The sequence below is a fragment of the Sorex araneus genome, chromosome 1 (assembly GCF_027595985.1).
Source record: "Sorex araneus isolate mSorAra2 chromosome 1, mSorAra2.pri, whole genome shotgun sequence".
Classification (NCBI taxonomy): Eukaryota; Metazoa; Chordata; class Mammalia; order Eulipotyphla; family Soricidae; genus Sorex; species Sorex araneus.
In genome coordinates, this window is record NC_073302.1 from 333,796,977 (window position 1) to 333,811,875 (window position 14,899).

A 14,899-nucleotide genomic window follows, 5' to 3' on the forward strand; every position below is an offset into this window, starting at 1 on the left:
ATAGGTTCACATATCACTGTCACTGTCATCCTGTTGCTCAACGATTTGTTTGAGCGGGCACCAGTTATGTCTCTCATTGAGACTGTTATTGTTACTGTTTTTGGCATATCTAATAAGGACAGGTAGCTTGCCAGGCTCTGCTATGCAGGCTCGATACTCTTGGTAGCTTGCTGGGCTCTCCAAGAGGGGCGGAGGAATCGAACATGGGTCGACCGCGTGAAAGGTGAACACCCTACCGCTGTGCTATCGCTCCAGCCCAGGTTCACATATATAGGCACAAATTTTGTAGCATAAACAATCAATTCAAATTCTTTTATTAAATAAGTTATGTTAAATGCTACTTTGCAAAAAAGTTTTATGAAGTCCAAAGTAAATTTTTCTCAATTGAAGAAGCTGAAACAGGAAAGAAATTCAGTAAATTTGAGTTTAATGTTAACAGTCAAGTACTTGAGCAATAACAAAAAGGTTTCATTTTGTGTTTGCTGACTTTACTGACCTTTGGTATTATTAGGTCAGGGGCTTGGAAATTAAAAACATACTTATACAAAAACTTGTATACTAATATTCACAAAGATTTTTAATAGCTAAATGTTAGAAACAATTCAGATACTCATGAGATGAATGGGTGGACTGTGGTCTACCCATAAAACAGTATATATGAAACTGCATGTTCTTTCACCAATATTATGAAATTGCATTTTATATATACCTGTTGTGAATTATATATGAAATATAACTTCATACAAAATCCCAAAATATTGCTATATAATGAAATTCCCTCTTCTCTCAAAAAAGAAAACAAGACCAGAGTTAGTGCTGCAGCTAAAGTGCCTGTCTTGCATCCAGTCAATACCGGAAAAGTAGCTCCCCCAATTGCTGACTCAAGCTCTAGAGATCCCTGAGCACCACCGGTGGCCAGGGTAAACCCCAGCATAACAGGGCTGGAGTAACACTGCACTCCTGGGACGTTACACTGAACCACTGGCCAAAATAGCTGGAAAAAAAATTTATCAAACTTTTGGGCTAGAGCAGTAATTTAGCAGGTAGGGCGTTTACGTTGCATGCAGCCTACCTGGGATCAATCCTCAGCATCCCATATGGCCCCCAAGCACCACTAGGAGTATTTCTTCAGGCAGAGTCAGGAGTAACCCCATGAGCATTGCTGGATATGACCCAAAGGTTGAAAAAAAAAATGATCAAACTTCATTATTTTAAAAATATGTGATTTGTGCTGGAGAGATACCTCAAAGGCTGGAGCACACGTTTTGCATGTAGGAGTTCCAGGTTCAATCCACTGTGTGGTCTCTTAAACACTGAAGAAAATGTCTCCTGAGCACTAGACCAGGAGCAGTGCTCGTGTTCTACCAGGTATGGCCCAAAAACACACACAAAAAAACACAATTTGGGGGCCGGAGCGATAGCACAGGGGTAGGGCGTTTGCCTTACACTCAGCTGACCCGGTTTCGATCCCCGGCATCCCATATGGTCCCCCGAGCACTGCCAGGAGTAATTCCTGAGACCAAAGCCAAGAGTAAACCCTGAGAATCGCTGGGTGTGACCCAAAAAAGCAAAAAAAAAAAAAACCCACAATTTTTTTAAAAGCACAACTTATTGTATTTTAATTTAACTAAAATTTCTTACAATATGAAGTGCAGAAGCATAAAAAGAAATGAGCAGAGATGCCTCCACACCCCAGGCCAGGCTGAGTTCATCTGGGGCACCCCAGAGGAGGGCAGGTGAGCCCACCACCGGCCCCAACAGAGCCCAGGCAGCTGAAAACCTCCAGAACCCAATCACCACCATGCTCACAGCTGATATCCACAAGCTCAGATGAGTCCCCATGCATGACAAAGACTCTACTGAAAAACTCAGGTATGCAGGTTTTGTGACTGAAATCTCCAGGCTTGCAAGGAGTCAGGAATGGGTGACCTCCCCCCATCTCCCTTTGCTCCTGGGAGCCTGGCAGTCCACCCACAAACTGCTTCTGGAGCCATATAAGGTCATTAACAGCCACAATCCAAAGACTCACAGATAAATCTTAGGAGAGCAACAACAACAGAAATATAACTTGAATAGCAAGCCTAACGTCAAATCTCCATATACTGAATGGTGTCCTTTTAAAATTAAAAAAAGAAAAAAAGTTATCAATCTATGAAAAGAGATGGAAAACCTTCTATACAGTATTTATATGAGAAAGATGCCAATCTGAAAAGGCTATATACTGTATGGTTCTAAGACATCCTAGAAACCAGAGAAATTTCATTAACGAAAGCATACTGAGGGAGTAGGGTGCCACCCAGTAGATCAACCTGTACTTGCAGGTGAGTGTATCAACAGCCTGATGGAGTGTTCAGGCTTTCTGATATCCCAAAACTGTCGCTGTGCCTCTGGTCAGACCCCAACAACTTGGGACCAAGTTTTCCTAGAAATTAAATGACCCAAAGTTAGATATGTGGGAGTCACGCCCACAAACCACCTCGGGCTCAGCTATGCAAATTCATTTATTAGCTTTGCTTCAGAAACCCACAGAAAATCTCAAGAGAGATCAAAATCAGATCGTTTAAGCGCATTAACGGCACGCTGAAGAGATGTCTCTGGACCCCAAACATTAAAAAAACTTTAGAATTCCAGGAGCACGTGACCACTTTCATGGCTGCATGACATCTCATACTATTCATAACAAGCAATACAAAATAAATTATTTAGCATCTGCCTATGGGCAGGTTTCGGTGGCAGTGGGAAAATTTTAAATAATGATGGTGGGAAGGTGTAATGGTGGTGGGACTGCTGTTGAAATGTTGAGTGTATACAATTATTGTGAACAACTTTATGATAATAAAAAATTTTAAAAAGCATATTTAGATCCATTTATAATTTCTAGTGAAACTAGAAAAAAAATGCAGTCTTTTCACTAATTAGCTGAGACAAAATGAAAACACTTTTCTCTGCACTCAATCTCTACTGGTTTTAACTCAGACATCTCTGGTCCCTCTATTGGTTGATAAAAGTTCTTTTCATCTCGGGCTATTCATTTTTTCCTTCTTTCCCTACACCTCCCTAGGTAAGTTAACAAATTAAGTGTCTTCCAGTTAGAGATACCAAACTTGGTATCTCTAGTTTGTACTCTTCTGAACTATCAATCAGTCCACAATTAGAGATGGAATAACCTTTTCCATCTCTTGCCAACTCTAACTTGGCATTTTCTGCTGATGTCTCAATAACATTCAGATTCAGTGCCTCTCAAGACTAAATTCATGAGGGGCCCAGGGAATTTTTCAAAGGCTGAGTCTCTGCCTTGCAAGCCTGATGCTATGAAATCAGTATTCAGTGCTGCTCACATATACTATGCGCAATTTTGACAGATCTTGTGTCTGGGACCCTCCCCAGCACTGAAATGTGAACCCCAGCAAGCATATGTATGAGTATCATAACCAAAGGAGTGCTACAAACCCTGGCAAGCAGGTATGCAATAAAGATATAATTTAGAATGTGTGATGCCTGGTGAACAAAACTAAATGTATGAAACTTCACATACTTCACATTGTAGCATAAAGGGAAAGGAAGAGAGAAAGCAAAAGAAAACAAAAACCCCAAACGATATTCATGATACATCCAGCCCTGGCTCCCAGAAAATCTGTTTAAAGCATTCTCACATATATGCACCCTCTTCCATGCAGGTGTTTAAGTTAGTAATTTAAATATCCACTTGTACACCTTCCATTTTTCACCTACCCACATCTCAATCGTCGAAATTTGATTTTCTGTATCACTGTCAATCTATCATGTACTTGTCTTCATCTCCTTTACCATCTCCTAGTCCAAAATACCATCTTCTCCCTTTTGATTACTACAAATTTCTTCCCAATCTGATCATCCAACATCATTTTGGCCTCTTCCAGTTAATTTTATACCTGCAGCCAGAGAATTTTCAAAATATTAACCCTTGTTAACATTCTTATCACCTTCAAAACTCAGCTGCTTCTCAGTGCTCAGTGTGCTTCCTATTCTGACTCCATCTGCCTTTCCATTCTCATTCCCTTTTGCTTTGGCCAGTTAAACCTTCTTTCCAACCTTAGGAGTATGCACAATGTTCTATTAAGTCTGCAAATATTCCTTCCTTGACAAGAAATCTATGACCTACCATTTTGGGTTTACTCTTCCTGGAACTAAGTTAAATAGAACTCTTAAGAAGTTTCATAACTATACTATATTATCATCTGTGGTAGTTGTTACACTAGCAAATTTTCTTTTATGGCAAGTTAAAAATCTGTTGCCCATTCACTCCTTCCCCTTAATTCACTCCTCCCCTTTAAAAACACCCTGATGCAAATATTGTGCTTTTTGTGCCTCTCAACTTTCTATCACCAACTCTGGATGCAAAATGAATTTCAAACTGACAAAGGAGGGATTAAATTTTCTTTTTCATAAGTATGTATATATTTTATACATTTAAAATGTGTAATAAAATTTCCAACATAAATCTCAAGAGATTATGCTGAGTTAAACAAATCAAATGTGAAATGTAGATGCTATATTCATTGTTAGGATATTCAAGTACAGGAAAAACTAGTTAATGGTATATAAATCAAAACCATGACTATCTTTTACCATCCAAACCATCTAAGGGCTTAAGATAAGTAGGGTACCACTCAGAGGTGACCATGAAAATCATGAGCTCTCACAGAGATCATCTTATTTTCAGAGTCTACAGTCATGGCTGGGGTCAGGTTTCATATAAGCCTTCTTGAGGTCTCTCTAAGTCTGTGTGCCTATACACACCCTGCATGTAAGCTGCAAAACTGACATTAGTTTTCAAGCACCAGTCAAGCCCCCAATTCCAAAGACAAATAGACTCTCTGAAATGGTAAGCAATACTAAGAATCCACTTGATTCTCAAAATAACTGAAAGCAATAACAGCTAATCATATGCCAATTTTTAATATCAAGCTGATGGCTAAGTGCTCAGGTCTTCAAAAGACAAATTATCTCCCCAAATCACTAGACTTCAATCACCTATGAAATTTACATCACACCAAATTTACCATTATGATTGTATTCGATATGCCAAAAACAGTAACAAGTCTCACAATGGAGACATTATTGGTGTCCACTTGAGCAAATCGATGAGCAATGGGATGACAGTGACCGTGACATGTTTTCAAAATATTTAGAAGAAAATAAGGTATTTTTTTAATATCCCAAATACATATTTTCTTTTATCAGTCAATAAACACAAGCAACCATGATGCAGACAAACAGGACGAAAACGGTTCAAACTTTTTTTTTTTGGTTTTGGGGTCACACCCAGCAATGCACAGGAGTTATTCCTGGCTCATGCACTCAGGAATTACTCCTGGCAGTGCTCGGGGGACCATATGGGATGCTGGGATTTGAACCCGAGTTGGCCGCGTGCAAGGCAAATGCCCTATCCGCTATGCTATTGCTCCAGCCCCGGTTCAAACACTTTTGATCAATGAAGAATGGCATTTTCATATGGCTTAACCCAAGCCAGGTACTGCCCTAGATGCTAGAATGTAACAATGGACAACACAAATTCTCTGTCATTGTTGACTTTGGAGTTCATATTGTATGTATGCCCTTGTGTGTATTTACAGAAAGGTGAAGAGGATACAGCAGGTATATGGTTCATCAGTTAGTGTTATGTAGGCAACGTGTACTCAAACAAGTATGTACCATCATAATTACTGCTACTGCTTACAGTTCTTACTCTACTTATGGCATCTATTTCACATAAACTCTCAATTTTTTATATGTGCTTTGGATTTTATATATATATATATACACACATATATAATAAACAATTTATTCTTACATCTTTTGAAGAACCTGGGCCATCACAACCCCATTTGTTAAATCTTCCACAGTCTGGCATGGTGCTTCCACATTAAAGGTCTGGATCTAAGGAGAAAAAAAGGAAGAAAATATTCTATAATCAATTCTCTCTATATATTTTCTAGGTGCCTTTCAGTGATCATGCTACCTTGGGAATTGAAATTAATTTTTTTGTTTGTTTGAGGAGAACACCCAATAGTGCACAGGGCTTACTTCAGGTTCTGCAGTCAGGAATCACTCCTCGTGGGCTGGGGACGGGGACAGGAGGGAGAATTAAGACCATATAAGGCACCAGGTTAGCCATGTGCAAGGCAAGAGCCTTATTCCCTACACTATATCTTTACTCCTTATTTTGATTTTTAAATGCATTTTGAATTAGAAAACTTTATACAAATGTACTTTCTATATTAATATAAATTACTTCTATGAGTAAGCTAATGGAGCTAAGGCAACAATAATAATTAGTAGTGCAACCAGGATTTAATAGGAAATAAATCACAAATAGATGCAGGCCATGTATTGATTATAGGAAGTAAAACTGAAAGATCAGAAGAGAGAGCAGGATGCCATCAAGCAATGAAAAGCAGTTTGATAAGGAATAGGTGAGGAGAAAAAGAAGGGAAATGTGATACATGGTTAAATAAGTAAGCAACATTGTGTTAAAGTTCCTAATCCATAGTAGGTCTTTATTTTAAAAGCAACAGAGAGGGATTTTAAGCAAGGCCATGAGTTTTGCAGTATTTGAAGTTCATACTGCTACAGTGCTAAGAAAGCACTGGAGGGAGAGGCTGGTGGTAGGACTGGTGCCAGAACACAGTATGTCTAAAGCTCAACTTTGTAAATCACCACGTCTTTAAAAAATAAAAAATTAAAATTTTTCAGGACATGAATTACTTTAATTAAAAAACACGAACACACTAAATCTATCAATAGGCTGCGAAGACAGCAGAAAATATTGGAACACACACCTTGCATGTTTGAGGGCCCAAACTTAATCCCTGGCACCCCCTAGTTCAATACTAAGCATCTTATGGTTCTCTAAACATCTCTCAGGATAACCCTAGAGGTCCTCAAGCACTGCTGATGTGCCCTCAGTACTATTGGGCTGAATGAGCATTGCACTCTGGGATGTAGTGTTGACTCAGTTGACCAAGTATTATGGGAGTGGCCTGGACCCCTGAGCACTGTTTGGAGCCCCCCAGCCCTTGCCAAAAAAAAAAAACACCCCAAAACAAAAAACTCACAACTTATCACCTGCCAGTGATAATATCCTGAGTTAACATCTCTATTTCAGACTAGAATAAGAATAAACATTAAAGAGCGTGAACGGTCATTTTCTTTTATAACCCTAAGAAGCTCTTTTAATAGTTTCCTACCTCCACCTCACCTCACCACACAAAAGCACAAAAAGAATAAGAGATGAAAGCACTGAAAATTAGTATCTTTAGAACAAGTGGGTTTTCAACCAGGGGCATTTTTACTGCCCAAGAAACAGTTTAGGTTTTAACAACCAGAGGGTACCACTAGCATCTAAGAAATAAGTTTCAGGGATGTTACTATGCTATGTCCTACAACATAGACCACGCACACACAAAACAACAATTATCCGGGCCCAAATGTTAACACTAAGGTTGGGGCCAGGAATACAGCTCAGCAGTAAAGGTTGCCTTGCGGGCGTGAAGCTGAGGGTTTCAAGTCAGTATCACAAAAATAAAATTACTGAGGAACCATGCCCTAAGTTTGGAGAGATCACTAAATACCACCGGGTATACACCCTATACTGTTAAACAAAAACAAAAACAGTCCCCTTGATTTCCAAAAGAGAGAGAGAGAGGAAAGAGGAGAGAGGAGAGAGAAACAACAATCTGGTCTCATGCATGCAAAGGCAAGGCAAGTGCTCTACCAGTAAGTTTCTTCCCTGGCCTAGCAGTCTCTAAGTACTTCCACTGAGACACCCAAAATAAAAAAAACAAAAACAAAAACCCTAACAAAAATCCTTAAAAATGCAAAATCTCAGATCACTGCTTAGACCTACATGTCCTTCAATAATGCTGATCAAAAATACTAACCCCAACAAAACCACTTTACAGTGTTTAACTGGATGCAACTGAAACACAACAGTGAAATTACTTCCTGCAGTGCGAATTAAACGATTGCAGAACTTATACTCCTACTATGCTAAAAAAACTTTTGATTTAAAAAATGAATATGACCCCCAAGTTTCACCAGGAGCGATCCCTGAGTGCAAAGCCAAGACTAAGCACTAAGCACGGAAAGATGTGCCCTCCCAAAATAATAAGAAAATTGAAGCTTAAAGATGCATTTTTATCTTCTACACATCTGTTATTTTCATTCCTCATTAGAAGACAAAAATTGTTGGTAGAGTTAGGCACAGCAGAATGTAATGAGGAAGATACCATTATAGAACAATATTCTGTATGAAATTTATAAGAACATTAAATTTAGTTATCACTGCTAGATTTCACAGAAGAAATTTATTGAGTCTATTAAATGATTCTTTAAAAAATTCAAAAAAATTTTGGGTCACGCTCAGCAGTACTCTGGGCTTACTCCTGGCTCTGTGCTCAGAAATTACTCCTGGAGGATTTGGGGGACCATATGGAATGCTGGGGATGGAACCTGGGTTGACCATGTGCAAGGCAAATATCCTACCTGCTGTACTACTACTCTGGCTCCTGAAATGATTCTTTTTTCACCTAAGTTTTCTATCCTAATTGTTAACTAGTAGCATTCAGATTTTTCTGGTTTTACAGTTTCTAAAACTCAGGAAAGAATAATCTTTTCACGTACATTTCAAGTAATAAGGTTTCTGAAGCATAATACAGGCAAGGCAAATTTTCTAAAGAGGTAAGAAACATTTTGACTCAGAGGGTGGAGCTAGGAGTATAATGGAAATTTTCAAGCACATCCTGCTGAACTTGCTTGCATAAACCTGGATGTGGAAGTTAAGCTTAAGACGTATTCCAATGGTAGGATGTTGCTTTGTCTTTTCATAAGTATTCCTTTCAACAACAACAAAATTAGAATATTTGGTTCTTGGACCAGTAAACTCTGATACATACAATTGCAAAAACAGGCAGCATTTGGGGCAATGAGACTTTTCACAGAAATAAAATCTGCACAGGTGACTATTAATTATCCCTTTAAGCACCCTAGTTTTTATTATTTTAACCATTTCTAATGGAATAATTTCTAAGATTTACTATATATCTAAACTAAATGCTACGTAATAAAAATAAAGATCCGACATTTAGAATCATAACTATGATATTCAGTAACTGAATAGGGAGGCTCTTTAAGGCATCAAGACTGTCAGCCCAAAGACTTAACTGGTCCAGACTGAACTTTCAGTCTCTGACACTGAAAACTGTTTGTCTGTTTGTTTGCTTGGTTTTGCTAAATGTTACAGTCACCTTATAATTTGAGGTACATGAAGAAACCACATACCTAAGTTAGCTAAAGTTTATGTAAAATTGAAGAAATTATTTTAAATGAGTCTTCTCTTTGGAGCGTATCATGTACTTTTTAACCTCAGCATATAATTTGGGATTTATATTTAGTTATTAATCTGGGTTCAAGGGTATGAGGTGAGAAATGAGATTAAATGTCCATTTTCAGCAACCAAAAAATAAGGACTGGAAGTAACGGGAGACCGGAGATAACAGGTCAGAGGCCTCGGACATATAGGTGGTATATTCAAACCACAGAACCGACAAAACTGAAAGTTTGAGATCTCAACTACAGCAATCTAACTTTAAAATGAGCCTGACAATGAAGCAGGCTGGGAGGTGGGAGGGAAACTGGAGACAGTGGTGGAAAAAGTTGATACTGCTGATGGGATTGATGTTGGAAGAGTGCATGCCTGAAATGCAACTATGAATAACTTTGTAAATGTGGTGCCTTAATCATTTTTTTAATTGTGCAAAAAAAAAATTTCCACATGAACACTTATTCTGCTTTTTAAGTGGATAACTAAAAGAGTATAAAACCACTATTTAAACTCAACTTCAATCTGAAACATTTCACTGCACAAGGTTTTTAAATGTTTCCAAATCTCAAAATTGTACAACTCTGTCTGAACTCTGCTCTCCAGTTCTGTCATTGATAATCTCTAATCTTATCAACCAGAATTTTTCCTTGGTGATTCTTTCAGTGACATTTAAAAAAAAGTCTTGTCTACAAAGCCACATTCCTTGGTTTCTAAAAGATGGTAACTGGGATTATCTGCTTTCTTGATATTTTATCATACTCTAAACTGATTCTTCCATGCTGCCTGCTTCAGTTAGGATCCCTTCAAACTTCTTCCATGATTGATTTCCCCTCTTGATCTTTAATAACATTTCTCAAGAAACTATCAAGAGTCATCTTTCTGCAGATGTTCATATATACCGTTTTGTTTGCATGACTTCTCTTACTAGACTTCAAACAACTGCAGTCCTACTTCTAATTCAATTAAATCCTTCATCCTTGTCCTCCTGTTTCTTTGTAACAGGGAGGAAGGAACTGCAATGTTGAGTCCTAACTAAGCTCCATGCTATTGCAAACCTTCTGAAATCCCACCAGTGGCCTAACATAAAAGTCACAGAATTATTTCAAGCTCTATCACTCTACATGTTGTTTCGGAAGACAAAACTTGATTCATGATATTAGTTATGAAGATACCAGACTATTGTCATTGCCTCTATTATAACCAACCTAAGGCAAAACTCTAAATCGTTCCTGCCCTCGGGAATGACATCTCCGTTTCAGGGATCTGAACTTGTAGCTGCTAACAAGAATTTCTAGGACATCGGTTCTACCTTTAAAATTAATACAAACACTGCTGCCACCTCTAAAGACTTATGGGATTCTAGAAATGACACTTAGCGTTTCCAGCAATGAGCAACAACCTCCTCCTCCCACAAAAATCACTAGTTTTATCCCATGGCTCTGCAGAACACACACACCAGTTCGAGAAAATCGTGTCAGCAAACTTCTTTTATCTCTGTGCTTCTCTCTCACACACACACACACCCCACAGTCTGAAAAAACAACAACAATAAAACAAGCGTTTTGTCCTGCTCTTAAAGGCAACGATCGTTGGCAGCAGAATTTGACCCGCATTCACCCCACACGTGAGGGCTAGGACGTGATCACTGAGGCTCAGCCCCGAACCCGGGCTCCCTCACGACTTCGGCCTCGCCACCTTTAATAAGCACCTGCACTACACCGGCTTCTTGCCGCGCGCACCGCCCCCCGCCTTCCGGCCCTGCCAGCTCCCCCGAAAGCCTCATCCTCCGCGGACGTCACGACAAAGGCGCCGGCGTCGGCCCCGGGTCCGAGCGCCGTCCGGGCCACGCGCCGTCGCGTTGTCCCGGGCCCGGAGCCTTCCTCAGCGGCCGCCGGTCTCCTGTCGGGGCGCGGCCCGGCCGCCCGGATGTGACGGCGGGCGGCCTGAGGAGAGGGTCCCCCCCGTAGCCGGGCACACGTACCCAAGTGAGGAGGCTCTCGCACAGCTCCACCCGCTCCACCGACTCCACACTGAACATCTTCCCCGCGGGGCTCGGCGGCGCCTGCCCGCCCGCCGGAAACCGTGCCGAGGTCCGCGCAGCGTCCCGGACTCGGGCCGCCGACTCTCGCCCCAGCACTGCCGGGCGCCCGCACCGTCACCCCGTGCCCCTCCTTCTCCTTTCACTCGGGAGCGCGCGCGCGCGCCCGGCCGCGTCTCCGGCCCCTGCCCCGCCCCCCAGCCTCCACCCAGAGCCACTGCGCAGACTCGCGCTCTGGGCCACGCCTCCCCGCCGCGCGCGACCCCGGCCCCATCCCTCCACAGCCTCCTCCCGAAAGTCACTGCGCAAACTCGCGCCCCCGGCCACGCCTCCCCTCAGAGCGCGCCCCCCCAGCCCCGCCCACCGCCCCTCGTCTCAGTTCCCTTCCCACCGTCTCCTACTGACAGCCACTGCGCAGACTCGCGCTCCTGGCCACGCCTCCTCGCCCCGCTCGCCCCCGGCCCTGCCCACCGCCCCACAGCCTCCTCCCGACAGCCACTGCGCAGACTCGCAGCCCCGGCCACGCCTTCCCGCCGCGCGCGCGCGCGCCCGGCCCCGGCGCTCTGCGTGTCGCGGCGCGCGCGCCCGGCCTCGGCGACGGCGGGTCCTCGCGGAAACCAGGCAGTGCGCGTGCGCCCGCACCGCCCTCCAAATTACCAGAGCCAGCCAGTGTCTGCGGGGAGGGGCGGGGGCGGCCCCGGAACTCGTCCCGCTCCCGTGTCCGGCGCGGCGAGTAGCCTGGACAGCGGAGAGGTACGCCCCCTCCGCACAGGGCGGCCGCGTGGGGGTCGCGGGGAGGGCGGCCCGCGGACGCCGACCTGTGGAGAGCCGGGAGCAGGATGGCGTGAGGCGTCACAGCGCACACGCGCGCGGGCAGGGACAGCCTCACGCCGAGACTAGAGCGGAGCCGCATCGCAGACCCCTCAGCTGGGCCACCGACCTCTCTCCCGGGCAGTTCGGTGACCGCTGCTTTTCCTTGTCGCTTTACGCCCATGTTCTGCATGTCTGAAGAATATAGTAGACTTTGCCCGTTGAACGATTGTGAGGGGATTCGTGTTGTTTAGTGGCTTTCAGTGTTAAACTGGGCGGTCCAGGTCGTTTTCATTGCTATCTAGTATTCCACGGCGTGACCGTAACACCTTGTATCCTTTCTGCTGTTGGCTTGACAGTTGTGGCACTATTAAGAACAATACTTATACTTTTTAAATTTTTTTGCCATAAGCATTCTTATATATGGATGTTTGTGAGACTGTTTAGGATACATGCATGAGATTTATTAGATTGTAGGGTTAACATAATTTTAACAGATCGTGATTAAAATTTTTTTGTGATGCGCAAAGTTAATTTCCTCCCAAGACACATACTTTGGTTTGCAGTCCCTGGGGCCCTTCTTTCCATCCCTCTTCCCCATCAAGATCAGGTTTTGTCTTTGAGCATTTAAAACTGAAGAGATGATTGAGGTTTTTTTTTTTTTATTTTTGCTTTTGGGTCACACCCAGCAATGCACAGGGGTTACTCCTGGCTCATGCACTCAGGAATCACCCCTGGCGGTGCTCAGGGGATCATATGGGATGCTGAGATTTGAACCCAGGTCGGCTGCGTGCAAGGCAAACGCCCTACCCGCTGTGCTATCACTCCAGCCCCGAGATGATTGAGTTTTTAGGGTGCCTTTCACAATACTAGTTAACAGTTCACATCTGATAATATATTTTGTAAATATAAAAATAATCTTCACTGGCGTCTTCTCAGTGATCTGTCTTTAAGGATAGGGCCAGAGAGACTGTATAGCAAGTTAGTTTGATGACACCTCATCAAAGCAAAGCTCCGCGGGAGTGATCCCTGAGCACAGAACCAGAAGTAAGCTCTGAGCACCGATGGGTGTGGCCCCCAAGTATACCCCCCATTGATAAATATGTATCTCACCCACCTTTGTTGCCGCTGGATCTTTGTCAAACCAGATTTCCTACATTCCATGCTAGTTGTTTCTGCAGAATCCCTAATACTCTAAGTGACTATTACCCTTGTGAGGCATCTGAAGTTGGTAAGTATATGTTACACTGACTTACCCTTAACGCACCACTTGCCTGTGGATGTGGAGAAGATGCTACCAGTTTTTGAAGGGGCTATGACATAATAAGCACCTCTACTCCAGCTGCTCAGATTTTCAGAGCATTGCCATTGTTGACCTAAGCCTCTTTTCCCAAGCTTGACTCTTACGATATAATGGTGTTCTTGATGTTTAATTTTGTAGCACCAATTACCCTTAATGATGGAAATTATACTAAAAACTTCTTGATGTAAATTTTGACAGTGTCCGTCAAGTATTTTATATAAATAGGTAAAAGGCTTTGAGTTTTTATTTTGGACGCTCTGAATTTCTTGTGTTTTGCTTTTATGCTTTTGGTTTTTTTTTTTTTTTCCTTCTTCTGGAAGATCTGGAAAGGACCAAGGAGAGGTTAGTGGTACTTGTTTTAGGATGTCTCTAATTCTAGTTGGAGGCTACATCAAGCTTTTATTTGAATCAAGTAAAACACCAACACTAGTATCTTGCATAAAGTATCCCCAAATTTATGCCAGGAAGTAAATACTAAAACTTTGATTAAAGTTTTGAGGTGCTATGTAAAGCATCTCCAGGGAAGGCATTGTTATGTTTTAAGGTTCTGCTGATTCTTTGACAGCAATTAGTAATAGTAATAAAGTCTATGTGATGTACAAGATAATACGCTAAATGCTTGAACTTCTTTCTAACTCAAGCAAGGTTTTTACCCCACCCCCCTTAAAAATGTGGTGTTTTAGGATTCAAACTAACATGGTATATTTTACATATGAGGAAGAAGAGAATCAGATCTTCCATAAATATTCAATTTTCTGACTTCAAAGCTCATATGTCTTTGGTATATTAAGCTGCTTCTCTATTAGATTTAGCTGGCTGAACAATAATGAAGATAAAGCTAATATAACTGATATTGGTTTCTAGTTTCTGGTGTTTAGTTTCCATAAATCTCAAATAGTTACCAATAATACTAGTAATGTTTCCATATTTGGCAGTAGTCTATGACATAGATTAGATATTCTATTTTCTTACTATTCAGAGGGGTGCCAGGACTCCTGGCTTTATGCTCCAGGGTCATTCTCAATGGCACTGGGGAGACCATGCGCAAGTGTCTAGGCTCCTGAACTATTTCTTAAGCCCTTAGTTCTTTACATTTAATAGAACCTTGCTTTTAGGGTTCATGTAGGTAACATTTAGTGGTCTCTATACCATGTTATGTTCCCTATGTATGATTCTGTAAGATTCAGTAAAATGAGTTTAGCAACTGCCCTACCTAGGCTCTGAGGTCAATGTGGGCACGTCGCAGTGTCCTTCACTGAGGTCTTCAGAAGGTCCATTAGGAAACAGTGTGACTAAGTTGTTAAGTAAGAATGGGAATGGAGACGTATTTTATGTCTTTGAGCACTGAAGCCATTTTTAATCTCAAGAAAGGAAGTGAGTTCTG

General features: G+C 42.0%; 2 protein-coding genes across 4 annotated transcripts in view; one reads left to right on the forward strand and one right to left on the reverse strand.

Annotated features, from left to right (window-relative positions):
- The window catches only part of HOOK3 (hook microtubule tethering protein 3), a 111,522-nt gene extending 99,999 nt beyond the window's left edge, over positions 1 to 11,523 (reverse strand). Inside the window, exons 1-2 of the mRNA XM_055124675.1 lie at positions 11,346 to 11,523; positions 5,834 to 5,919 (exon numbers count right to left, since the gene is read on the reverse strand). Coding sequence (XP_054980650.1) covers positions 5,834 to 5,919; positions 11,346 to 11,402 — 143 coding nt within the window. The 5' untranslated portion in view covers positions 11,403 to 11,523. The remainder of the gene's footprint in view (positions 1 to 5,833; positions 5,920 to 11,345) is intronic.
- A 458-nt stretch (positions 11,524 to 11,981) lies between these two features.
- RNF170 (ring finger protein 170) overlaps positions 11,982 to 14,899 on the forward strand; it is a 39,773-nt gene continuing 36,855 nt past the window's right edge. The window contains exon 1 of one of the 3 annotated variants that reach the window (XM_055143562.1): positions 11,982 to 12,155. The gene's annotated coding sequence lies outside the window, so the exon portion shown is untranslated. The other 2 variants (XM_055143568.1, XM_055143571.1) reach the window with 2 other exon arrangements.